This window comes from Hippoglossus stenolepis, chromosome 2 (genome assembly GCF_022539355.2).
Source record: "Hippoglossus stenolepis isolate QCI-W04-F060 chromosome 2, HSTE1.2, whole genome shotgun sequence".
Lineage (NCBI taxonomy): Eukaryota > Metazoa > Chordata > Actinopteri > Pleuronectiformes > Pleuronectidae > Hippoglossus > Hippoglossus stenolepis.
In genome coordinates, this window is record NC_061484.1 from 12,988,978 (window position 1) to 13,016,401 (window position 27,424).

The 27,424-nt window shown below is 39.5% G+C and overlaps 3 protein-coding genes across 5 annotated transcripts in view; 2 read left to right on the forward strand and 1 right to left on the reverse strand.

The window, feature by feature from the left end:
- Positions 1–260: 260 nt before the first annotated feature.
- ten1 (TEN1 subunit of CST complex) lies at positions 261–5,344 on the reverse strand. Its single transcript, XM_035167178.2, has 3 exons — positions 5,136–5,344; positions 2,010–2,167; positions 261–1,106 (listed from the first exon to the last, which is right to left on the reverse strand). The coding sequence occupies exons 1-3, from the start codon at positions 5,222–5,224 to the stop codon at positions 967–969; spliced, it is 387 nt and encodes a 128-aa protein (XP_035023069.1). The 5' UTR covers positions 5,225–5,344; the 3' UTR covers positions 261–966.
- acox1 (acyl-CoA oxidase 1, palmitoyl) lies at positions 5,337–22,662 on the forward strand. Of its 2 annotated transcripts, none has more exons than XM_035167164.2 (14): positions 5,337–5,591; positions 7,298–7,457; positions 7,982–8,142; positions 13,124–13,231; positions 13,436–13,555; positions 13,667–13,782; positions 14,705–14,874; positions 16,200–16,362; positions 16,539–16,729; positions 17,677–17,856; positions 18,844–18,949; positions 19,234–19,377; positions 20,123–20,329; positions 20,740–22,662. In XM_035167164.2, the coding sequence occupies exons 1-14, from the start codon at positions 5,483–5,485 to the stop codon at positions 20,788–20,790; spliced, it is 1,986 nt and encodes a 661-aa protein (XP_035023055.1). In that variant the 5' UTR covers positions 5,337–5,482; the 3' UTR covers positions 20,791–22,662. The 2 variants fall into 2 exon arrangements, with proteins under 2 accessions (XP_035023055.1, XP_035023046.1); XM_035167155.2 differs by lacking the exon at positions 7,982–8,142 and adding an exon at positions 11,320–11,480 and having other exon boundaries at positions 20,740–22,661.
- Positions 22,663–23,565: 903 nt separating this feature from the next.
- Positions 23,566–27,424, forward strand: part of LOC118119198 (inactive rhomboid protein 2) — a 28,504-nt gene continuing 24,645 nt past the window's right edge. For both annotated transcript variants that reach the window (XM_035172942.2, XM_035172951.2), the window contains exon 1: positions 23,566–23,752. The gene's annotated coding sequence lies outside the window, so the exon portion shown is untranslated. The remainder of the gene's footprint in view (positions 23,753–27,424) is intronic.

The window sequence follows — 27,424 nt, forward strand, 5'->3', positions numbered from 1 at the left end:
AAAAAGAACATTCTAAACTACTTATTTACCTTTTTTCTCTCACTCCTTCATGAGACTTCACATGTTTCTTCAAAAGAATTTGCCATCATTTCTAAAAATGCAAAATGACAGTCACATTGCACCTTTGGTCGGACCTACAGCCCACATTCTTCTCATTTAATAAACAAGACATTGAAATACCATCAGAATCATCCTGTTTGTGCTGGAATTTAGCTTAGATCCTTGGATAAAAGACATACACACTGACAGAAAAACAGACATACAAGTGACTTCTCGATTTATTAGTAGCATGTCTTCAGACTCGAAAATGAAAAGAACAAATCCGATAGGGGAGAAAAAAGATTCTTCGAATTTTATATTACAAGCAAGACTACACCAAGCTGCATAAATGTAGCTGATATTTCACCTTGACAGACACCTTTTAAACCCTCTGATCAGTGCCAAGTGTTTGGTATTGATATTTTAAATATTTTATATGTTTTGCTAATATTAAAGTAATTTGAATTAATCTACAAAGTTTTGATTTTATCTTTATTACATGATCCACATACAGTATGACATATCTAACAGTCAATGTTTTTGACTGGTACCATACACCATAACAAAAATTGAAGCACTGACAAATGTGTATTATATTAAAATATATTACTATTTAAATCTAAAGACAGAGACATTAGTAAAATGCATCATACTTTTAAAGTACAGATCCAAAATATCTGTTTGGTTCGTCTTTGACCAAACAGTAAATCCTATTATCAAACCATTAATTTGCAGTTTTCATCCTGAGAAAGAGCAGACATTTGTTATGGTCAGACATAAACAAGGTTTTCATATTAACTGCCAAAAAGTAAACCCATGTCTTTTACACATAAACAATCAGTCTTGAATTTCACCGGAGCTTCTATGACAGCCGTGGCCCTGACGATCAACAAGCACCCTGGGAAACCTGCAGACTGAAGACCCTGATCAGGTTGCATCTGCTTTACCCTGCTCACACTCCCTCTCCCTGAAGAAGCTTCTTTGCTCATTGATGGCTTTCTGCAGCAGTGCTATGTTGACACCATCAACACAGTTCAGCACACGGGCACGGACCATGTGGCCAACCCCTGTAAGACGAGAAGAAACTGATGACAGCAGGCCATTTGAGGTAGAAAGTCCTGAATGTATTTAAACGAGCCCAGTGACGTGAATGAAATGTAAATGGTAAAATACTAATGGACAGTTTTTATTCAACGCTTTTCCAGTCTTATCGACCAATCAAAGCACTTTGCAGCAGATAAAGGGTCGGTAGAAAACAGCCCATCAATGTGCATACACACTCAATGGCTTTCTTTCTTTTTTTGTTTTGGAGAAGGTAGAATGTCGCTACAGTTTTTTTGTCCGGGTTACAGTTACAGGGATCTCTAAAAGGATGTGTCCCTGTCTGTGCATGTAAGTCTGTCCGCAGTTAATTGTTAAATACAGAAGATGAATCTCCACTCTCTACTCGGCAGGGACACAACCTCTATCCTGAAAGCAAAACTAAACACACACACACAGTTAGCAGTTACTGTATGTTCTCAGCCAGCCTCTCTGGAAAATTAAGCGGTCACTTCCTGTGGAAGGTGGAGGCAGTTGAGGTAAAGTGGTCAGTGTGTAGATTCACGCCTTTAGCCTACAGAAACGTTTGCATTTCATCTGTCTATTTAACAAAGGATTGTTCTACGTCAAGCGGTTTGGCTCAAGGCCTGTGTACATTCTACCCAGGGCAACATACAAAGACAAACGGTCATTCATACCCACATTTCACACCTACGGTCAATTTAAAGTCCCAATTAACCTAATCCCAATCTGCATGTTTTTGGACTGTGGGACAGACACGTGGAGAACAGGCAAACTCCACACACAAAGGCCAAGATGATAATCACAATAAACATTTAATGTCTTACAATTCAATATAATTATTGTTTGTTGACCCAAGACAGACAGTTAAAAATCCTCATAAATGTTTCCAAAAACTTTTTTCTTACCCTCAGAATTTTCTGTTTCACCCAGAACTATGTACTGGGCTCCAATTATTGGGTTAAAGGGCTCCACAAACATTGTGTGGACGACCACATGGTGCTCTTTGGAAGCATGCTGAGCTGACAGCGTAGCTCTGGACTCCTCAGGCTGATAGCAGACAAGTCTGGAAAATTGAACACATTTTTTACAAGGTAAACTGGACAGCAGGTGATATAATTTAAAGTTAGAGATGTATTCTGTATAAGCCAAACAAGGGGGAGCTGGAGAAATGTATACTATTTGTGAAAGCACAAACAAGGGTGATTTCACTGCTTTTCTCCAGATTATAAGCAAAGGAAAAATTATAATGTACACATAAATATTGAATGCAAAATAATAATACAAAAAGATTAACAATTAGACTAAAATAGTTTAAAGCTAGGGTTGGTATTCCTGAAAAAGCTAGCAAGAGCTGGCTATACTTTGAAAAAATGCAAGAATTGTGTGTCCTACATGCAGTTTTACAAAACACATCAATCTGGCAGAGACGATGTTACTGTTAAGACTAAAATCTATGTTTTTCTTTGAGTATGTGTCTGTGAAGATGGCAATGAAACTGAACTCTAAACAAATGCAGTAGGTTAGACAGCGTGGGGGCAGGGGCAGTTTGGGCTGAATATGTGGTAAATTTGCGGCCTTCACATAGTGACTGATAGTAGCCGTTGCTGGCTGGTTTTAATCTTGAAGTTGATTGTTGTGTGTGTGTGCGTCACATCGCAGTTCAGTCTTGCACCTGTCTGATAATGCCTGTTTGAGAAGACTGTACATCTGTGGCAGACAATACACTGTACTTTAACTTGTTCTCATACCTAACTTACTATATTACAGCATAAACTCCATTAGCTTTATTTCAAACATCACACATACATGAATGCACTGTTTTCTTAAAAAACTGTGACATACCCTTAGAAAGAATTCAAGCAGCGGCCACCAGGGTCTGAAGGACAGATAGGAAAGGCGTTGTTTTGTCTAGAAAATGCGCATGCCATACTGAAAGCTCAAAAGCTGTCAGCCGATTCAAGGCTTGTTTTAAAACACCAAACCAAACAATGACGCTCCTCATCATTGGCAGATTCCAGTGCCTAGAGGCTGGGACCAGCCTGTGCACTAGCCACGTGACTCCCCCTCCCAATGAAGTTCTACCTATTATTATAAATATTGCACCTGTCGTCCGCTCGGGGCGACTCTTGACTTCCCCGTCGGTATTAGGCGGCTTGGGGTTGTACGTTGAGTGCCCATAGCTATGTAGTAGCTGTTCATTGCTTCTAAATAAATACTTTTTTGAACCAGACCGACTCTACCCTCTCTACCTAAGGAAAAAAGAACACGACATTACCCAGACAAGTTCTGTTGTGAGCGAGCTAATGATAAGAGGCTGAAACCTCATTCAGAGAGAGAAGTTGGGAAGGAGCCTTGTTGCTGCTGCAGAGCTGTTAGAGCAGGCAATGTTTATTTTATTAGGGTTAACCCCTTGAGATGTACCATCTCATTTTCAAGGGGGTCCCAATATTAATCACAATCACTAACAAAAAAAAAGTTATCAAAACAGCAAGGTGCCAACAGGCAACACAAAAGAAACAGGAAACTAGAGACCATATACATTTATAAAACAGAAGGTGGCCAGATTGGCAACTCATGTATAAACAGTCAAGTATGGGTGTTGTAATTGAGCAAAATGTACATTTTCCAAATCTGGAAAAAACATTTTAAACTGGTGAGTTTGTGAAAATAAATCAGACCTTTGGCTTCCATGCAAGTAAAGAAAACGTTGTGAGGGGACTTGTGCAGCAGTTTGTGACAACTGCTTTTCAGTGCATGTCTCCTCAGAATCGAAAAGTCCTCAGGGCATATACAGTATAGAGTCAGCAGAAGGAGGTGGTTGTTGTTGATGTAAATAGCTCTGAGCTTATTGCACATTTGCTGATTTTAACAACTTAACAAATATGTTGAGTTCCTTTTGTTTACTTTTAATGTCCTAAATTTCCTTAAATGCCTGAAGGAGTTTCACAAACTCATGACCATATTTAGGTCTAAAAAAAAAGTTTAACATGTTTTTATTGTGTTTGCACACAATGTAAAATGTTTCTATTTGTCTGCTCTATCAGCTCTTGTCTGTGTAATGTCTCTGTCAGGATGACAATCTTTTGAAAGTTGCATGTTAGACAGTCAACTGTCACAAATCCAGTTTTACCTTCCATATATTGTCAATAAAGTTTGTTTCAAAAGCCTTATAGTTGCAGTGTCCTTTTTTTCTAACCTTATGAATTCTTTCACAATTTTACTTGACCTCATAATGTTTTCCATCTCAGGAGGACCTCAGAGACGGAGACACTGGAGAGACGCCCGGACTGAGCTGCAAAGCCAGTCTGCTTTAAGTTTGACGTTTTGAATTTATGTTTGGTCTTTAATAAAAGATGCTTAGAAACGACACTTCCATCTCTGGCTGTGTGTGGGAGAGCCCCGTGGCAAGGAGCATTGCCACAAACACATTTTCAGATCTGTGAAACCTTAAATTCTGTGAAAAGAAGAACAAACGTATATATATTTTTCTCCATCCAGATCACAAAGGACCAGTTCTCACTCAAAAACAACTGTCAATCCTGCCTGAACCAGATTAACATGGAGAACGGATCAACTATTACATGCTTGAGATGGTTAAAACACTCAGATCTGTGAATGTCTTATTCTATTTGCAAATGATCTGAATGAGTTCACTGCTTTTTTTAATTAATTAGACTACTCTAGACCAGGTCTAAATCAACAGATACTCTCGAAATTTCAAATATGGACTGGATAAAAGAGGCAGTTTCTGACTTGAGAAAACTGAAACTAAGATCATTTGCAAAGTTTTTTCTACACCCGAAGACACCAAACCTAAATAAACCCACTGGGCTCAGATCTGTCACACTTGGATTGCTATGATCTCTTAATTCAGGTGGTGTATCCCTGGGGCAGGAATGGGGGATAAGCAAAACATTACACTTCACTCAATTACAAATAATGACACAGGGTCATTACACTTGCACCAAGTTCATCAGATTCAAAAATGATCTGTTACAGTCACAGGCAAAACAAATAAAAAAACAAAACACCTGCCGAACGTCCTCACTGATCCTCCTTCCTGGACCGACCCGGTGCTTATTTCCCAGGGGAAATGAAAAGCTGCAGCAGCTGGAAGCATCGTCTTGATCCAAAACACAAAAACATCAAACAAAACGCAGGCTGGACACGAAATCAAAAGTGTGTGTTGCTTCCGGGATGCAGGTCACGTGCTCCGCCAGTCTCCGCCTCCCCCTCTGTTGTGTGCGCAGGCGTGTGAAGGCGCAGGTCGTTGTGAGTTCTTCAGACAGCAACACAACAGCACAGGGAGGATTCACGCCATTATCTCCACTACACACACACTCACGGTACGCACCTGAACTCAGTCTGATACACAGCCATGAATCCCGATATCACGAAAGAGCGGAAAAACGGCACCTTTGACGTCGAGAAACTGACCTACATTGTGGACGGTACCCCAGAAAAGACGAGAAGAAGAAGGGAAATCGGTGAGTTTGAAACGTCTTCCTTGGTGATAACAGGTGTTGCCCTCGACATGTAACATGATCACAGCACTGGTTATTTGATAAGAAAAGAGCTGTTGTGGAGAAAGCTTAGCTAACACGACAGCGCTGTTAGCTATAGAGATGCTAACAGCTGACCCCCTCTGCGCAGCTTTCTACTTGGACTGAAATGCACCCAACTTTTACCTTGTTTGAAAACCTTTCTCACCCAGGGTCCTGTTTGAGATGGTATTTCCAAAGCTGGTGACGTTATGGTGGTTTGGTATGCTCCAGTGGTAAATTCGGCCTTAGTGTTAATTAAATGTAGTATTTATTATAACACATTACACTAATATCCCGATACAGTAAGTATCCCCCAGCACCTGAAACAGTTATTATACCAGGTGCCTCTCATCTGTTATGTTATTGACAAACAGCAATAAAAACAAATGCTTGTGACCTTTTCTCTAGTTGTTGGTGATATTCATATTTTACATAATGACGTGCGAGGAGTGTTACTGTTAATGTTCAACTTCAGAGACCGATACTTTACTGCTATATCCATTTTATTCTTCTTACAGATGTACATGTGTATGCACACATATACACTCACCTTTACACACACATCTCATGACCTGACATTGTGGTGCACGTTGACTCGATTGCATTGCATAACTTTCCCAGATGTCATTTCCGACCAACTCTCAAAGTAGAAGTAAAATAGATTAGGTGTCATGTTCATGCACAGGTTTGAGACGGTTTTGGCTCTTTAACGTTGTGGAGCCTCAGATTTCGGTTCTTGGCTGACAGGAGTGGGACCCAACGTGGTTTCCTGCTGTTACTTCTGTTGTGGTCCATCCACCTCATGGTGTGGTTTATTCTGAGATGCCGTTCTGCTCTTCACAGTTATAAAGAGTGGTTATCTGACTTACCATAGCCTCTCTGTCACCTCCAACAACTCCTAACCCTCTACTTGTGTCACCCATTCCAACAGCACATCCATGAATGGCTAGAATTGCTGTCCCTCTCTATGTTACATGTAGGTGTTCTATTGGATAGTTAAGCCTACAGTATGCATTCCTAAATCACATTGTGTCCTTACGTCTTGCCACTGGTGAAATACACCAAATAGTTTAAGTTGGTGAGAGTTGAAGTTGGTGCCTCTCTGTCTGGGGCATCTGAGTTAGATATGAAAGTCCCTCAACGTAGACACTACAATGCACTGTTGGTTGGCCCTTTATCTATAACCTGACCTTGGGTCCTTCTAAGAGAGAGAAGGGAATATCTGTGGAATTAGACAGGCACTATTCTCCTGTCAAGATAAAATGTGTAATATACAATATATATTATATACATCATATAAAGTGGCATATACAGTAATATGTGAGGATGGTCAGAAATTCCTCAACAGTTATGATGAAGTTGTTACTGAAGAACAATATCCAGAACTTTTCTGACTCCTGTGTTTATTTTATTTTATTATCTTTATCTCTTACTTATTTGTCTCACCTTGTACATCCATGATAGTCAGTCCAGAAATGCTGAAACACACTTGAAAATCCTAGTACAAATTTACACATGCCGGTACACATTCACAAGTCTTCCTTTGCAAATTTCCAGTTAAACATTTCTAACTTACAGGTTGTGGGTTAACTTCAAGTTGCATAGACTAAAGGATACATATCTGATTTACTTTCTTTTATCCAATGTAGAGTCACTGGTTCTCAGTGACCCCGACTTTAAGGAGGAGGACCCGAACTTCTTGTCGCGCAGTGAGCGCTATGACCAGGCTGTTCGAAAAAGTGCCCAAATGATCCTGAAGCTCAGAGAGTATGGCATCGCAGACCCAGAGGAGATCTACTGCTACAAGAAGTAAGTTACACAAAACAACAGTAACAATTTTGAGTTGTCGGCAGATTTTGTTAAAAATATACAGTTTATTGACCTCTGTCAGATATAGTACTGTGTAGATCAGAGGTGTAGTAACAGTGCAGCTTGACTGTGTAGCCGTTTGAGGAAGTAAACAGATTCAGTCGGGACAAAGTTCATCATGAGATTAAAACTGTGTAGGACGGTATGCAGCTTTCACCAGTTGTAAATAGATAATCCTTTCTACCTTCATGAGCATATCCTCCAAATAATGTACCACAATACATTCTAATATAAATACATGTATATAAAAATATACAATAATATGATATATGAAATATAATATAATATATAAATATATGGACATTTAAATTCATATAAAGTTGGATCTCAGCCGTAAAAATCACATTGTCTTGCAGGACATCCATAGCACAGTGAGTCACATCTGTAATAAGATATCAGTTACACAGTTAATGAGAATCTAGTCTGATCTTCAATTGTCTATCCTATACTTTCCCCTCACCCAGTATTTTTAAAGGCAACCACCAAGAGGCCTTGGGGCTACACTTTGCCATGTTCTTGCCGACCCTGTACAACCAGTGTGACCCTCAGCAGTCCAGGAAATGGTTACCTCTGGCAGAGTCCTTCCAGGTCATGGGCACATATGCCCAAACTGAGATGGGTCATGGTCAGTCCTGGACTTAGCCGTTAACCTATTAACTTTATGGTTGTTTATATAGCACAAGGTTTGCCTTTGTATCTATGAATGTTAAAGCCAAACTTATATGTACTTATGGAGAAATAGGCCCATTTCAGCAGGTTTGGAAACCTTATCTACCAAGAGTAGTGATATGTTGTATGTTTTTGACAGATCCAAACATGCAGAAAATTCTAAATAGCTGCAATGTGTATTCTGAAAACTGTGCTCTTGTGTAACATTTTGTCCTAACCATAAATGTATAGAGCTATAGCTCAGGGAATACAAGTTTCTGTGGCTATGAGGGATTTCCATCAGTTTGTTTGTTTGAGATGCAAACAAAAGTCTGGTGGATATATAAAACTGTAAGCATAGGCTATTTGAATGGTAAACAGACAGTTAATAAGCCAAATGCAAATACTCATGTAGGCTAAGGGTGTATATAGGGCTGGGCGAGATGGAAAAAAATCTTATTTGTCAAACGATATTTGTTTTTATATCAGTCGATATCGATATATATCGCGATATAAATCAAATCAGCGCCACTGCACTGAGGCACATTACTCTGCGCAGGTCAGTGTTGTGCATGAACGCATTCACTCACACAGCGACATACAGTCTCATGACCTGATCAGTACATGAAGTTTACTTAGAATTTGTTTGATTTGCTCCAGAGTTTATGAAACTGCATTTAACCATCATGAAAAATGAGCTTTCAATATTTTGTGCTCGCTCAGAACAACACGAGACATAACGCACAGCCCCACAGTGTGTGTGTTGGTCTCTGTCCCTCTTCACACACGAACTGAAAATCACACGGGATATTCACCATCTAGTCCTATATTCTAAAATAGTTATTAATCGATGTTGTCGGATCATTTCTCACGATCGTTCCGGTCACTTTAACCCAAACATTAGCACGTGTGCTGCTGCTCCTACTCTCTGTGCAGTGTGCTTCAGCCTAACCTGACGTGTCTGTAACTCTATTGCAGATTGGAGAATTGTCCTCTTTTCAACAATTATTAGCTTAATACATAAATAATAAGAATGGTTCTAGCTGGGATAGGAATAGGCTTTAAATATTTATAAGTATTTACACAAATACAACCAGGTAGACAAATTAATAAAAATATGTAATTTTATAAAAATTAACAATTAAGAGCAGTACAGTGTTTCTCACATAATTTAGATTCTACCCCATGCACTACACAGAGAGGGCTACCTGCCAAGGATGGTAAAAACAAAGGGGATTATTTGTTTCCCAGTGCTCCCAATGCCCAGTCCGACCATGATGGTGTGTTTATTAGAGAGAAAGTAAGAAAGAGAGAGCGTGTGAAAGTGGGGCAAGAATTCATTGTCCACAAATATATATATATATATATTGCTCAAAACATTGTTTACGGTCTTATTATGAGAATTGTAAAAGTAGGTGCTGCAGCATCCATCTTTTCTTTTCAGCCAGTGATGGTAATCGGTAATACTGGGACAGATCCCAGTGAGCCTCAGCATTGATGGATTGGGGACTGTCAACAAAATCCATTACATTTTTACAGACCTTGTCAGGATCTATACAAGCCCTCTGTGTGTGCGTGCTATTCTAGGTGCACCTGAGAGTGTCCGGTGCGCAATTTCCAGGACTGGGCTCACTAACCAACCAAGTTAATACACATTAACACTCTCGACTTAAGCAAAAGTTGCGCACAGCAGTGTAATCTACATTAAATCACAGTTTCATCCAGCCATTATCTATACTGCCCTGTACTTTGAGAGACTGTCCTCAGCAGGCAGGCAGAACTCGACACAACAGCTGTTTTGTCTGTGTACCTGTCATTGGGATGTAAGAGCATGTTCACTTAGTAATGGGCGTAAAAACTATCACCTTTAACTTCAAATTGATTTGTCCCAGAAATGTGATTTGTTTGATCAGTCCTCTTCTGATCCCCCATCCCCCAACCCCTTACGTCACAAAGCTACATTATGTGCTCCAGAGGTATGTGTTCTGAGAGTGAGAGAGCCTGTAATGGGGTCGAGTTCTGAGTGTTTCTTTGTAATATGAGAAGCTGACAAATCTGTGCTGAGAGAGAATATGAACCATGTCAGCCTGTTTGTTGCCTCTCTGTAACAAAGCCAAGTGGATATTATTGTGAATTCGTATTTCTCTGCATAGCTACGCTGAAAGCCTGGAACCATTTTTGTTGACCTGTTTCAGCAGGTTCGAGCCAACACTAGGTCAAAGTCCCAGAATGTAATTTATGTCATGACATAAAGTTCCCTGAACCTCATTTGTAGGGCTGTGACTAACAATTATAATATTAAATTATCTCAAGTGTCAAATGTGCACATTTGAAAGCCAGGAACTTTGGAAAAATGACAATCGCAATTAATTGTCCTTAATTCAACTAATCGATTAATTGAGTTGTCATTGCAGCATTACACTTCTAATTCACTAATTCACACTGTCATAGCCTGTTGGATGTTAACTTGTTACTGTCTGTGGTTCTATTGCATGGATTATATTGACATGCTATTGACTAAAATGAATGTACATACAGAGTATATCTTTATTTAGTTCTTTTAGATTTCAGCCAAACTTGTTCAGCCTCCAGGAAGTGAAGAACAAGAAGTATACGTGTGACCACTTGATGTAAAGACAAAGCCGAATCAGATACAGAGCCTTGATCCTTTGATATGATCAGCAGATGGTCAGAAACACCACCAGCAGAGCCTGAACCGAGAATTGGCAAAGAAATACCTAAATATTGTACATAACTGACGAGTTCCCATGTGGCAGAGGACCTTGAGAAATGAAGCTGCTGAAGAGTTTAAATGAGGGGAGTTTCAATCCAGATTATGGCTCAAATCATTTGTTCCAACATGCATGACGTGCTCACAAGCTGTTTTAATTTGTCTTTGTCACAAGCATACTGGCAAATTATTTATCGCTACCCTAATTTCTTATTGATTTGAACCATATCAATTCTCACCCATAATCCCTCCTGCGGATTAAAAAAAGAATTTGTCCACCATTCTCTCTTCAATCATCTCACGTTGCTTCAAACCTTCCGTAATATGGCATCCATCAAAAATTCTCAATGCATCTCCCGCTTTGCCTTTTCCAAATTCCCACTTGCTCTTCTTTTCCGTGCGCCCCCGTCCTGCGTGGCCTAGCTGTGTGCACCCTAGCAGGCCAGAGCCCTTGGATCTCCATTTGGGAATGTTCCTGCCCACACTGCTCAACCAGGCCACCCCAGAGCAAATGGACCGTTTCTTCATGCCCGCCTGGAACCTAGAGATCATCGGCACCTACGCTCAGACTGAGATGGGCCACGGTAAAATGAACAGAGCAGTTCAAAATCAGGCTTGCTTGCTGTTTTCTTTACACTGAACCTTCAATAATAAACAGGAATTAATTGTTTGTTTTTCTATCATTGCTAATGCCAGTAGGAATGGTAATAAAATGAATGAATGACTGTTTTGAAAGGTCACACTTGAATGTATACATTTTTTAGATTTTGATAGTTTTTGTGTCTATTAATACAAAACAATTTGTAATTCTAGTACATTTTTCTAACCATGGTTTATACTAAACTTCCATTAATACCCATCTGAGAAAAGTTAACTCTTTGTTTAACACGTTCATTTGTACGTGTGTCTATCATTGTATCATTTGTATCATTTGCGGATATGAGTCCGGTAGGAAAGCCTATGCAAATGGAGGGCACATTGTTATCAAATCCCAATTTTGGGATTACATGTTTAACACTGCTACAAGTTCACATGGTGGCAAATGCAACCAGAATATTTGTTTAAATCATCCACGGCACAGGCCAAACTGTTGAATTATTTACAACCTGATTGAACACTTGTGTTATCTGACCCATTGGACAAGTATACAGTTATAAAAGCCAAAAGAATGGTGGCCAAACAACTATGAAAACTTTGAGTTTCTCTTGTAACTTTATGCTAGAGCCCGACCGATATATCAGTTGGCCGATTATATCGGAGGCTTTAACAGACAGATCAGTATCTGTGTTTTTGTTTACTGCTATGCACTGATGTAAAGGCTTTTATTTTACAGAGTAAACAATGCAGTAAAGATGTGCAGAGTTCTAAATACTTGGTTGGATTCATGTTTTCTTTTGTTTATAATTTTTAATATAATTTTGTATTATTTTTATTTTGAATATTATTAGTTTTTTTGATTACGTTAATGTTTAAACAAAATTTCTTTGTCATACATTTTTCCCTCCCTAAAATCCATATTAGTCGGGCTCTACTTCATTCCCACATCTCTGGAGTACAGTCTGTAACTATCTGTTGTGCTGCCTGACCATCGGCCTGCGTCTGATAGCTCTTTTATTGCCTTTCTTTTTCAATTACCAGCGTGTTTTTCTCTCGCCAGTGTGTTTTTAACAGATCTATTGCCTCTACTAACCCTCTTTAATTATTTTATATGTTTAATGCATGGCTTGGGGTGTATATTTGCCTGCAGATCAATATATTAACACGGATTCCAGCTTGTTTTGGCCTGATTTGGAAAACCCACCATAGACAACCCCCTGTGGACCAGTTTTTATTAGATGCAAATTCAGAGTCTGTCATAGGCCTGACAAAGATACAGCATTAACTGAATCATAGTGAAATATTGTAGATAGTTTTTTGGATCTGTCAAACACTTACACTGCTTTGCTACTTTATGTTGGATTTTTTCTTCAAAAGGCTAAAAGTGATTTAAAAAATATACATATTTGATGTTTTGAGTTAATGTCTTCTGTTATATTCATCATCAGTCTGTTAATGTCCCTTTAATGTTAGTGGATAGATCTGTGGTTAATAATGTCATTTGTATACATGCTTGACAGAATAATGTCTTAAGAGTAATCATTCATGTTTACCTTTCCACCGTGCACTCTGTATGTGTGCGTTCTGTATGAATGCTTTTGGTGGGGATTTATATTTCGCCTTTCTCTAGGCACGCACCTGAGAGGGCTGGAGACCACAGCCACATATGATCCAGCCACACAGGAGTTTGTCTTGAACAGTCCCACAATCAGCTCCATCAAATGGTGGCCCGGAGGACGTAAGTACCTTATTCTGCTGCCTGGAATTTGGGTTGTATTACAATTAAATTTATAAAATAATGTATGAGATTATTAGATGTACTATTTTTCTCAAGATGTTGCTATTTCTTTGTTCTCCTTTTTCTTCCAGGCTGAGAAAACCTGATTGACAGTCATAACAAGCCCCTTGGTTTAGTTTTAACTCTGTCTCTCTCTCTTTCTAGTTGGAAAGACCTCAAATCATGCCATAGTCCTCGCCCAGCTCCATACTCAAGGAAAAGGCCGTGGTCTGCATGCTTTCATCGTACCCATCCGCGACATGAGCACTCATGTACCCCTGCCAGGTAACCACTACATGTGATGTCTCTCTGTATGTGGTGTTTATGGTAAAGTCCATCCTCATTAACTTACTGTCTGTTCCTCACTTTTTCCGTTTGGACCTCCATCTTTCTTAGGTATTGTGGTTGGAGATATCGGCCCCAAGTTTGGCTTCAGTGAAGTCGACAACGGCTTCTTAAAACTAGAGAACGTACGGATCCCACGGGAGAACATGCTGATGAAATATGCCAAGGTAATTTATATGATTCTTTCATATGGTTCTTTTTCTAGTCTTATCAACCACTCAAAGCACAAGGCGCATTCACCCATTCACACACACATCAACACAGCGCTTCTAAAAACATTTGGGGATCAGGAGTGATTTGGGGTTCTATGTCTTGTTCAAGGAAACTTTGGAATGCTGAAGCAGGGGATCGAATCATCGACCTTCGGGTTAGAGGACAAACCGCTCTACCTCTTGAGCCACAACAGCCCTTTTAGGTTGTTTTAGGTTCAATGCAATATGTTTTTTGATGCATCCGATACATCTAAGATACTTTTGAAGCAAATACAAATCAAATACAATATGATTCACATTAATGCGATAAATTGAGACACAATTTAATTGAACACAATGACAGCCAGTAGAGATAAAAGCGCACACTTGGGAAGCAGTTTAGTAGAGGAGGAATCTAAAAATCATTATTGGTCACAAAAGATTGGTCACATTTAAAAATAATAAAGGCTCTTATATAGTAATTAAATGAATAAAGATTAAATTGAACCAATACACAGATGTAAGAAATGATTCATCATGAATTCATCCTAAATTATATCCGGTATTTTTTAATCATGGCAACAGCTTTGTGAATTTTTATGCCAAATCATTCAATCTTACATCCCTAATTTCCACCGCAGCCTGCTGCTTAATACAAATGAGTGTTTTGTTTACCAAGAGGGAAGGTTGTATGTGTCACATCCTGTTTTATCAAAGGTAGATAAGTACCTGTATTGTTGACATTTACTTTTAAAATATCCTGATATCATTGTAGCAGAAATACTGTAGGATTTTTTACACAATCCTGTTTTTTTTATTAAGGGTATTATGGTGGGAATACCTTTTAGTATTTGCTCCTGAAGTGTCTCCTCTGAGAATGACTCTGTTTCGCCACTAGGTGGAGCCAGATGGAACCTATGTGAAGCCACCCAGTGCCAAACTGACCTACGGCACCATGGTGTTCATCCGCTCCATGATTGTAGGCTTGTCAGCTAAGACCCTCGCCAAGTCCTGCACGATCGCCATCCGCTACAGTGTTGTTCGCCACCAGTCGGAAATCCGAGCAGGGTCAGTAATTTCAAATTATTGTAATAATAATATTTATATAATAACTTTATTTACAAAGCACTTATCTAAACAAGGTTACAAATTTTTCATAAAAATACATGGTAAAAAAATTAATAAAATAACGCTGCGGCTAAAGCTAAATCTGACCAGCTACTGGCTTGTATGGCAGTACTATGAGACTCATGTGGCCCACTCATCATTTCCTCTATGCCTTTTTAAACTAAACACCTAGTGTCATAGGCAACAGAGTTGAAAGCTACCCATTTAAGAAACTACATCAAATGTAGTTGCAAGTAAAAGTATGATGAAAATGATTAAAATGAATTAAAAAAACACAGTAGCACCAGAGTCAAAAATCACATGAACTATCACTCGGGTTATGGAGGGAGCGCAACAGCCCTGGGAGCTTTCCAAGAATGACTGGGGCCGTGGCTCCGGGGATGCAATGAATGACTGCATTAAATATGCAGACTTTCCTAATTATGGAATCGCCCACTTTAAGCGTTTGTGGGGGGAAATGATCTGCTTCCATGCTGTGTGGAAGCAGGCGCTGTTTTCAAAGAGTGATCCTGAGAGGGGAGATCAAGTGCTGCAGACGGATCTGCTGGACGTGCCAGAGAGTCATCAGACAAGGCCTGGTCGAGTACAAGAAAGAAGCAAATACTTGGTAGTTGTAGGGTTAAGATGGAGTGTAGCTACCCAGAAGTGATGCTAGCGGCAGCAGCCCGGGCAGGACAGGAAACTCAAACTCAAAGATCTGACATCTTGCTACAGAGGTTGTGTTCATAAGCTAGGATATTACCTGGTCGAGTACTCGTAACAAGTGTAGATTTGGTAAATGTTGAGTTAATACGGAGTCATGACAGAGCTTCTCAAATGGCACACACAACACCAACTGGATGAAGGAAGGTCGGCAGACAGCTACGCAAACATTGCATAACTCATAGAAGCTGGAAGTAAAAACAAACACAAACTTAAGTTCATGCATGCACAAGTGGCGCAGTTTCAAAATCAGATTTTACTCCCAAGTTTTGGAAGTGGTGAGCTTCAGAAAAGAATATGTCCTTATAATGTAAAATTTCTCAAATGATATAATGAAGTTGTGAATATATTAAAATATATAAACAGATTTTTTACACTTGTACCTAAATGTCTTGAGTAGGAAAACAAACTGCTTAGTTAAGTTGTGTTATACGGAGCAGGTATGATCAAGATATGAAGCAAATTAGAGAGAGAATATTTCAAATCAGAATCATATTTATAATGCATTGAGCACTTGAAAACGGCAGCATAATTCCAACAGCAAATGTGTTTCTGTCCCACAGAGAGCCAGAGCCGCAGATCCTCGACTTCCAGACGCAGCAGTACAAGCTATTCCCTCTGCTGGCTATGGCCTATGCCTTCACTTTTGTGGGCCAGTACATGAATGCGACCTACCAGCGCATCAGTGGGGACATCAGCCAAGGAGACTTCAGTGAACTGCCTGAGGTAGAGACCAGACATTCACACGTAGGATGTGATATAAGCTCAGTGATCTCTGTTTGGCCAGTGTGAATAAATTGTTTATATCACTCTTTATTTTTTAAGACCATTTACAAATCATCGTTTAAATATGATAGATTTGCAGGAAGCTATTTTCACCCTCCTTGCTCTTCAATTTTCAGCTCCATGCTCTGTCTGCTGGTCTGAAGGCCTTCACCACTTGGGCCACCAACTCTGCTATTGAGGTGTGCCGCATGTCATGTGGCGGCCATGGCTACTCTCGCAGCAGTGCCTTGCCGGACATTTATGTTGATTTTACTCCGACCTGCACCTACGAGGGTGAGAACACCGTCATGATGCTGCAGACTGCAAGGTAACGCATCACAAAGAAATGCATGACCACAAATGTGACACCTTGCATCGGCCAAGCTCACAGCCCACAAAGCTCTCCATCCAATACTGACACATTAGAAACACTTTTTATTGCTACTTTGATGTCAGAGTGCCATTCTAGTTATTAAACATTTTAGTTTTAAGTTGTAACGCTCAACTTTATAATAGAGCCCACTTACTCACTAGTTAGTATTAGTCGACAAACAAATAGGAGAATTAGCTATTTCACCCATCATGTGTGTCACACACTTAAATAGAGCAGAAAACAGAGACCCATAAAGACAGAGAAGCGCACCCACGCAGCAGTCAAATTATACCACAAATGCAGGTGACACACCTGCCCTCCTCCCACAGCAAAAACAAACACAGATCACATCTTATAAACATGAACAATGGCTGTTGTGGTGTTGTGTCAGCAGATCGGTTTCTTAAACCTGTCAAATTATATTTCGTCTTTTTAAAAATAGATATAGTGAGGATCTGTGGAAAGTTCTTAATTACACAGAACATGAAGTACACACACAAAGGCCAAAGGTGCTGAAAATGAGAATTTATGAAAAGCTTGATATATGAAACCATACTTTGGTTTTAGTAAACAGGGGTTACACAAAGCTGGAATAGCATGGAGATATGTGCTTGTTATGTGATTACTTTTATGTAAGTCCTAACGGGTGTGATGCGAAATTGTGTGTTATTACCAAACATGTCTACTGTTTATGTGTAACTTAATATCATCTCTAATCAACAACAGCACTAAAACTAATACGGGTGTCAAACATCAGCACAAAAGCTCTCTGCTCAAACATTTCACACTGATATTAAACAATCACACAGGATGAACACAAAGCAGTTCAGTGGCTAGTTTGTGCACCCATGTTCAATTTTGTAGCCCTCATCTGTGTGTGGCCTGAACTTTTATCTGTGCAGATACCTGTTGAAGAGCTACCGGCAGGCTAAGGACGGCCAGCAGCTGAGCGGCATCGTGTCTTACCTGAGTGAATCGGATCATCGGAGGGTGCAGCCCCAGCCCGTCGCTGCCAGGCCAACCGTGGTTGACATCAATGACCTATCTAGTCTGGTGGAGGTCTACAAATTAAGAGCTGCCATGTAAGAGACAAAAGAATTAGAGAAGCAAATTACCTTTTTCGTTGTGTTTTGGTCTTTGTGTTCACTTCTGGTTTTAATTAGGTCCCATAATTAAAGGGAGATTCACATTTATTTTTATTTATCATGCATTTAGAGGGGTTATCATAAATTCCATGAAAGTGCTACTACCACAACACAGCCAGAACTACTTTCTGACCCTGCATGATTTAGTTTTTACCTGAAATCTGCTGTATTTCTATCGAAGGTCTCATATTATTGTTTGGTCGGCCTATCCAACCATCTCTTCAGCTTTTAATCTAAAAAAAAAAAAACGTTGTTGGATTACTTTTATTTCGCTGTTTTACCATTTTTGTCAATCGTGTTGTTTTATGAGTTACACTTTGACAGGAAAATGGCTGTGATTATGGTTGTGTTTGTTTACATGATATCCATAGCCTGGAATCACAGCCATGAAAAAAGTATGGATCTTAGAAGTCCGACCGTCCAATCAACTTATTTTTTTGCTATTTACCTGTGAGTTTTATCAAGCTACACTAGAATCTATTATCTTTGGTTGGCTAGCTCTATGTCACTCAGAATGCAGTCAGCCAATGAGAAAAGCGGCTCTCGTCTGACCGGCCTGAGAGCTCCAGAGAGAATCAATGTAAAACTGCGCTTTGTTGATGGTTTTTGGTTCTTAAAACCACAAATATATCTTCTTATGTTTACTTAAATTCAGTGATAGTGTAAATTGTAAGAGCTTTACAATTTATAAATTTAATATTCTTTATTTCGCATGTTTTAAAATCTCATTTGATATATTTTTACCTTATTATGTTTGTGTTTTATGTGCTGCCCTGGTCACCCGGAACTTTAGTCTTATTCCACAGGAGCAGTTCCAGGTTTCAGGGAAAACTAATTGGCAGAATTGTTTTTGTACCTGAACTCCTAAAGCCAAATATTATTATGTTTTGGCATGTTTGGTTAATGCAGATGTGTTTTTTTTAGTCTTGTGGAGCTGGCAGCCAAGAGCATCCAGCAGGAGTTGCAGAACAGGAAGTGCCAGGAGGACGCCTGGAACAACAGTTCTATCGACCTGGTCAGAGCCTCAGATGTAAGTTCAGTGTGTGTGTTGGTGTTTGTGGGTGTGTGGCTAAAGCATCTCACCAACTTTTTAATATCCTAATGCCAGAAGTAATGTATGGGGAAAATTTGATTGTCTGCATTGATATTATTCTAATATAATGAAACTAAAAAATGTTGCTTTCTTTTTTTAAACAACTCAAGACATTTTGCGAGATTTGGCAGTTTTAAACCTTTAATATCTTGCAGTTTCTTGTTGATGTCTCGCATCAAGTCTTTCATTGACTTACATGTCCCACTGTTTTCTGTCTCCAGGCCCACTGTCACTATGTTGTAGTGAAGCTCTTCACTGACAAGCTTGGGGAAATCGGTGACACAGCGATACACTCAGTGTTGTCGACCCTGGCTCTGCTCTATGCCCTGAATGGCATCAAGCTCAACTCTGGAGATTTCCTACAGGTCAGAACAATCATAATATAAATAGTACGGTCCACAGTCCGGGGTGGATTGTAGTGCTGATCTGCTGTCTGTTATTTGCATACTTGTACTGTGTGTCTGTCTGTCTTCACTGTCAAGTTTCACTTTGAAAACTCAGCCTCAATTGCCTCTTTGTCTCTGAGCCAATAAATGGAGGTTTTTGTGTGTGGGGTGTCTGTTTCTGGGTGGCTGGTGTCTTTATTACTGTGTAAATGAAACAATTTCTTTTTTGTTGTAGTTGAACTTTAAATTGAAAATGAAATACAAGGCTTGCTCTAAACTCAGCACAGACAACCCAGAGTCACTGTTTGTTTCCTCACTTCCTGTAAGACTGAGTGAGGTCCAGAAGCATGTTTTCATCCACTAGTGAATGAGCCGGATCTTATGGCTCCAAACCTTTCTGAGAGCCATCCAAAACTATGGCTTTTTAGGGGATAGGGTTACTTCATTTATGTGTGAAACAATCACAAGGATAATGCTATGATACGGTAAGATTTCTATCAGAATTCAACTTGGACATCCCATCAACTTATTTTTGCATGCGCGGACTAGGTTTATCAGCACTAAATTACTTGAATTGCTCAATCTAAGGTGATGTCTCATCAAACCTTACCCTTGTCAGTAACGGAAATCTTGTGTTATCTCTGTTCATAGGAAAGGAAGTGGTGTGGTGACAGCAAATGATCACTATCATCAACATCTCCACCTTTCTTTTTGTCATTTTTAGGCAGGACTGCTCAGTGGGCCCCAGGTGCTGCAGATCTCTGGTCGAATCAAGGAGCTTCTGTCTCAGCTGAGGCCTAACGCTGTGGTGCTTGTAGATGCCTTTGACTTCAGCGACAAGCTTCTCAATTCAGTACTGGGACGATATGATGGAAATGTCTACGAGAACTTGTTTGAGTGGGCTCGACGCTCACCCCTGAATGCCACAGAGGTCAGTCAGGGTCACCAGAGTGACATAATAATAACAGTAATGATAAATTATCTTATTAAAGATTTCAGATTTCAGTGCCTCCCCACATCATTAATATTTAGTTGTTGATTATAAAATATTTTTAAAGTTACAATGGATGTACATAATGATGTGCAAACTGTCATTATTTGTGAAAACCTTATTTTTGGAGGACTGTAGTGGTTGAACACTACATGCTGCACTAACACAGTCTGGATAGGGCCACTGTACTTTTGTCAGTTACATAAAGAAAAGATGAATTGGCTTTAATAACTTCCTTTGTCTAAAAGCCTGCATTAAACTGCAAGCTTAAACTGTGTGATTAGATATGCATGTTTTCTTCCCCCTTGTTCCTTATGTAAGCTTAATAAATTCTCTTCTCTCTTCCACAGGTGCATGAATCCTTCCACAAGTATCTCAAGCCTCTGCGTTCCCAACTGTGAGCTGATCCTTGCACCTTTAATCCTGGCCCTGACACTTCACCCCTACATACATAAGAAAAACAATAACAGATCTAACCCATCATATCAGCCCCATGATGTTCTTCACTCATCGTCAGATTGTCTTACCACACTGAAGGAACCAAGCCCTGTCTAGAGTTCTCTCTCTCTCATCCTCACTAAAGGCCACTGTACTGAAAAGGTTATAAAACAGAAGGTGGACAACCTTTAACAATCTGAAGATGATTGGAAACAAAAGGGGGACAGGAAACAAAACCGGGAATCAAACTTTTATCTAATGAAGTCAACATTTTGAGCCAGAAAACGTAGCTTTGAAATTGCTGAAAAATAATCAAGAATTACAGTTTTAGTTATGTTTTCTCTAGAGAAATTCCATTCCAACAGCAGAATCAGTTTTGAGTGTTTCCCCTGACTACATGGACCAACAATTTATCTAAAAAAAAAGAGGCACCACTTGTTTAAGAGGCATTAATTTGTCCATGAAATTTATCAATTGCTGTAGGCATTTTGTAGACTTTTCTTCTTCTCATGTCTGGCAACCCCCTGACCATCCTGTGCCAGTTCATTATGTTGTATTATGATCGACTGCTCTAGTCTGCGGTGGATAAACAGCCCAGCAGTTTAGAGCATAAGATCAATGGAAACATCAACTAAGGATTTACAAATATTTACCTGTAAAATACTGTGATAATAAAGTTTTTACGTTTACTTAACATAAAATCTCTTAAACGTAAGAACTGTTATTCTTATATTCAGTATCAAATACCCAGTAAGCTACCATTGTGTCTGTTTCACATTTGGTAGTTTCCTCCTAAGATAACAATGGCTCACATTGTTCATTGGGAAAACACAATGGTTTTTACAAGACGGAAAAATACCTAAATTATACCAGTTACTGTGTTTCACTCACGAGGACAAAACAATCCTTCTTTTTCCTCAGTTCCACCACTTGTCACGTGAGCTGCTGTATGTTAAATAACCGCGTCGTACTTGAAAGATGGACAACACAGATACTAGTGTGTATGTTTGAGTCTCCACATGCTTCTGAATGTGTTTGTGTGACAGAAAGGCTTTCGGCAGATAAATGCTGCAAGGTGAGGTGTATCAAGTGTGAGAAAAGAAATTAATTTCTGACAGTTGTTGAGTGTTCAATGAGGCCCGAACTTTTTATGTGCATTATTACACCCCCCCCTCCTCCTCCTCCCTGCTCTGCGGGGTCGATATGAAGAATGGTCACATCCCCGCCAATATCTGGATGATTTTTGAAATATTTTAAACTTAAAATAATTCTACTGTTAACATGCTATGTTGTTCAAATCTTGAGGTTGAATTCTTCATGTTCAGATATGATTGAAATCTGTTCAAACTGAATGACTTTTCTAGATTAATGCTTCCCTATATTTTTGCTATTACAGTTTCAGAATTGGTGGATTTGTGCTCTTGGTTCATGTCAACTTGCAGAAGATTATTTTGCTCTGTGAGCAATCAAATCTAAATCTTAGAAACTGAGGCTGTTGAATGTACGGAGCAATTTGTGACTGTAAAGACACGTGTGAGACAGGGGAGCTTTAATCTAAAGCTTCATTGTGGAGTATAAAGATGATTTGTGGTGTAACATAATGTGCCTGATGAATTTATCTTACCTTAATCTAACTAACTGAGAAAAGTCCAAGCGTTTCATTTCTGTTTTCATGCAGATCAGTTGATTCTGCTGTAAGGGCACAATTATCAATATGTAATGACTAAGCTGTTTGTGTGATGATTTGTTGAATAACAGTGACTTTAAACTTTACGGTTGGTGAATAATTTAACCTGCAAGTTATATTAATAAAAAAAAAAATTAAAAAAATCAATGTGTTGTTTTTGTGTCTTAATCCTAGTTTGAATTGGTTTTCAAACTGACTAGAGGATTCCACTTTGGGTAACCAACAATGTTAGGCCCAACACCTCATATGATATCACCCCAAAAATATTGCTGCATCACTTTAAACCCTAAGCTATAAAAGTTTTCAGAGCAAAACCACTGCAGGCATTTACTGGCCACTCAACTTTACACAGCCTCACAGATGTGTTTACTTGTCATTTAAGTACTATTCAGGCTGTAAACACATCGTCTGTACAGCTGTTGCAGAATGTTTACCCTGCTGTCCTTACTATACACAGATCCATACCCTTTACTTTGTTCTACCCTAGGAGGAAGAAGAACTTCCTCTACCCTGCACTTGGTTTGGTTTAGTTTAGTGATGATTGGTTAAATTTGGTCGCCATGTACTTCAATTGTATTGGACTTCCCTGCAACGCTGCTTACCCCTGAAATTCCAAAAGTGTTTTGTGGACCCAAACACTTCGCCCACCCCATAATGAGTGATTTTTTTTATTTTTGGGTGAACTATCCCTTTAAGATTGCATAACTTCTCACACATTTTTTTGCACTGTTTGCACAAGACAATCGTGTAAAAAAATGTACTCAACTTCGTTTTGCAAACGCAAAACCTGTACTGTGACTTTCATAGGGCCTTGCACTGAACTATGTACAGTTGTGGATTATAGTTTATTGTGCACAAATATCCAAGTATAAATTATTATTTTGTATCACTTTACAAAGCCTTATTTACATTTGTAACATTTTATAAAGACACTACTATGTGCACTGTTTCCCCTCCACAGCCCAGCAGTAGTGTTGAGAGCAGCTCCGGAGCGGGGCCCGGCAGCTGCAGGAGGTTGGACCGGGCCTGGGCTCGGCCCCTCTGTGGATAAGATCAGTGCAGACTCCGCCCCCTGCTCCTCCGCGGAGCTGCGGTGGAGGATTTTGGAAGAAGAGACAGAGAGAAAGAGGGAAGTGGTGACACTGGTGGACTGTTGACTCCACTGGTGAAGCGTTACGGACATATCCCCTCATATCCCCTCTGCTCGGGGACAACAGGCCCCTTGTTTGTACCTGGAGGTGAGTGGAACTACACTCTTCACAAGTTTTGTTGTTGAAACGTTAAAAGTGAGCTGCTTGGTGTCGCTGTCACTGTCGAGTTAAAGCTTTAAATAACTGCAGATAATGTAAAACTGACCTCTTGTGAGTAATTTGTCAAAGGGACTTTAACTACACGCTTTAAGTAAAGCTAATTCAAAGGCTTAAAAAAAAAAAAAAAAGGGATAGTGACAGTTGGAACGGTGGAAGAACAGGCAGCGTGTCCCGGCAAGCCCTTTGTTGCTCTGCCCGCCGGGAGACGAGTACATGCGGGTACATTATCCACCTCTACCCCCCCTCTGTTATCCGTCCACACTTGATTATAGTCCCCATGTGCCGCCACAGTCATTCAGCCCTCCATGTGTTTTTATAGCTCTTGGGAGGGAGTGTTCACACGCCGTATTTCTGCGGAATTTACAACGAGGTATAACCGAAACTGACATTTTTATCTGAACTATAACGGCAATAATCTTCATGTTGTTTAGCTCCATAGAGAGAAGTGAAACCTCCTGGTTCTGGTGTATTTGTCAAACGCATGGTGTTGACAGTAGGACTGGAAATGGCAGGGTAGCCCATGATACATGATATAATCTGCGATAGTCAATATACTGCAAGACAGTCATATAAGGAAACATCATGATAACCGAACACGAAAAGATAGTAGTAGTAGGAAGTAGGATTTGTGTATTTATTCACTGCAATTTGGTGTCAGTTTCCAAGAGTTTGACTCAAACTTGGATGAAACAATGAGAAAAAAACGAGTAAAGTCTTATCTTAGTGCCTCTTTATCAAACACACTTTAACTTGTCTATGTCAACATGTGCCGTCATTCCAATGTACCATAAACTGGCAGAAGTCTCGACTAGATAAAACAGGCCCGTGAACATGTGAATTGCTGCTTTAAATGAAAGGTGGGAACAACTGTAAATGTCTGTACCAGTGTGTGTATAAAAGTAAAAGAGTATAAAAACCTTATCAGATGTATATCTTTTTGCAGAAACATATGCAGGAGTAAAGTAAAGGACTAAATATGGCTACACCTGTTCTCACAGAGCAGATCAGGTTGATGTGGTTGTCAGTTCATTTCTGAACAATGAAAATGTAGGTCAGTGTAACTCAGCACAGTTCAACCCTGCTGTCACCTGTTACTGCCGATGTGCTGAATGAATAGCTGTAGTTGACTAGAAATAGTCAGCATGTATGTAGGAAGTTCAGATGCCAGAACACAGTACTTATTTAAAATGTTTTAATTGAGTGCACTTAAGCCAGACCAATATGGATTGTTAGGGGCTTACACGCTGATACCGTTGACAATGTTTTGACCAATATATAACTAGAATGGCACTAGAGCGCAAACCTGTGCCAAGGCACAGCAGTCCCCTGAAATTCAATCGAGCTGCACCAAATTGCACCGACACATAGATATCATTCCTCTAAATATGCCAGATTGTTTTTCATCAAGATCCATTAATTGTTACCTGGGGAAATCAGAGAAAATATTAAGGGGAAAAAAAACACCCTATCTTGCACCTGTACATGTGTCTAAATGTTCAGCATAAATAAGTCTCAAGATGTTGTTTGTGAGGTATGTCAAATATGTCAGTGAAAGGCTCATATTTGTTTATCAGTCAGGCTCTAGCATATACCCGTTCCATCAACGTATGATTAATGACAAAATGATGCACAAAGTACAGTAATCCCTCACAGTGGTGGGCAGTGTGAACAACATGATCATTGCAATAACTACTGTGGCATTACTGCATTATTTGTCTTATGGTATTTACTAATTTTAAAGATTACATCATTAAACCGTTGGGTTGTGTTTAACCCATTATTCATTTTGTTATGTTGAGTATAGGCGCAGTCTTTTGTTGTGATTACTCTCGACACAGTCATGCTGGGGAAGGTGTTTGTCACACATTTCCAGTGAATAAGAGACAACAGAAACGTAGGGAACCTTACGAGTTTGCCCAAAGGCTGTATACTTTAAGAGTGCACTTGTGACAAAATAACTTTGATTGACTCTGTGGTGAAAGGTTGCTTTCTTTAGCTCTTTGGACCATTGCTAAGCATGTCCATCCTGTACCGCCACATTAATTGCCTCAAGGCTGGATTACTGCAAGTCTGTACCTGGGTATTGGTCGGTTTCTTTGGTCAATTATGTTTTTTAAACACAGGTTAACATTCCATTCAATATAAATTAACAACACTGTTTAATACGGTGACCTCTTTTATATTTTCTATGAGATTGATCTCACACTTTATTCCAGTATCCTTGTTGGAACTCATACTTGCACAATACTGTAGAATTACAAATAATATTTTTATCTATAATCTCTTGTTATTTTTCATATAATATGCTAATCTTACCAAAAACAAACTATTAGACTAAGTATTTTCTTGAACAGAAGTAGTCATCATGTTTTGTCATCATGTTGTGGAGAGGTGAATAATTGACTGAAGTTTAATGGCTTTTGCATTGCAGTCTATTTTAGCACCTCATGATTTGTTTGTGTTGCTGAGAAGACAGTCCAGAAAAAGAGGAAATGTATGCACAGAGCACAGAGGGCGGGGCATGTGTTGTACAACATGCAGCTCAGCAGCTATCTATACCACTTATTCTTCGAAGGTCGGGGATGGGGGTGGCTGGGGCCAATCCCAGCTGATATCGGGTGAGAACAAATGTAACACTCCATCAGCATTAGTGAGCAAGCTGTCTTGATTTTAAATTTGGATGTCCGAAATAACATTTAGTTTGTTGTCAAAGCTGGTTTTAAACAGGCACAGTCGATTCCTCCAGTGGTTTCCAGCTCAGATCGGTTGATCATCAGGGCCCTTAATGGATTTTCTGAAGGCTCCCCAGAAACAGTGAAGTGATTCAATGGATTGATTTTTGCCTCTTTTAGTTGAGGTCAGAGTTCAATAACAGACAACACATCTGCTCAGAGGTTGCAGTCTCTTTATTGTTACCTTTCCATTACCAAAGTACTATGTGCCGTTAGGGTTAGATACTGTTTAACAGTAACAAAGACCACATGGGGGGCACTGGTCCCAGCTGAAATCTGATTGGCCCCATAAGTGCCCCGGTCCTGTCAGAAGTCCTTTTTTAAGTACAAAATGTGTTTGAACAAGGTACAATTTCCTAAATACATGCGTATTCAATGATGTGTGGTTTGGTACAAAGCTATAGAGCTAACAGTAAACAAGGAATCACTTCAATGTGAACCTTACTGAATCAGAAATTGTACATGGATGTCGCCACTATGTTGATCTATAGTTTAGAAACTTTCTGACTTGTCCAATTTCATTCGGCGTCTTCAACTTTGCCACAGTGACACAATCACATTCTCTCATCACTTCTAAGGATTTCCCTTCCATGACCTTATCTGTTTTCATCTGCTTTGCCATAACATGCCCAGAAAACTCCATGTCTGTTTTTTTTTCTTTTATACTAACATCCCGCCTCAGTAAGAGGAGTATCTAGCTGCTGGATAGGCTGATGGAATGGAATGACATTTTCCTGCACTCCCTTGCCAACCCTCGTTCCACAGTGCATGATACATATTTCAGAAATATTGGGGCACTGGAAATGCTTTGAAAGCCAGAGAGTCTTAAACCTTAAAAGACTTTTTCTGTGGATGCACTTTGCTATAG

Coding starts and splice junctions, on each gene's coding strand:
- ten1 (XM_035167178.2), bottom strand. CDS start 5,224: ATGCTTCCAGCTGCTGCAGCTTTTCATTTCCCCTGGGAAATAAGCACC. Junction 2,168..5,135: donor TCAGTGAGGACGTTCGGCAG/GTGTTTTGTTTT, acceptor TCAATTTTCCAG/ACTTGTCTGCTATCAGCCTG. Junction 1,107..2,009: donor TGAAACAGAAAATTCTGAGG/GTAAGAAAAAAG, acceptor CTCGTCTTACAG/GGGTTGGCCACATGGTCCGT.
- acox1 (XM_035167164.2), top strand. CDS start 5,483: ATGAATCCCGATATCACGAAAGAGCGGAAAAACGGCACCTTTGACGTC. Junction 17,857..18,843: donor TACAAATTAAGAGCTGCCAT/GTAAGAGACAAA, acceptor TGTTTTTTTTAG/TCTTGTGGAGCTGGCAGCCA. Junction 18,950..19,233: donor ACCTGGTCAGAGCCTCAGAT/GTAAGTTCAGTG, acceptor TTCTGTCTCCAG/GCCCACTGTCACTATGTTGT.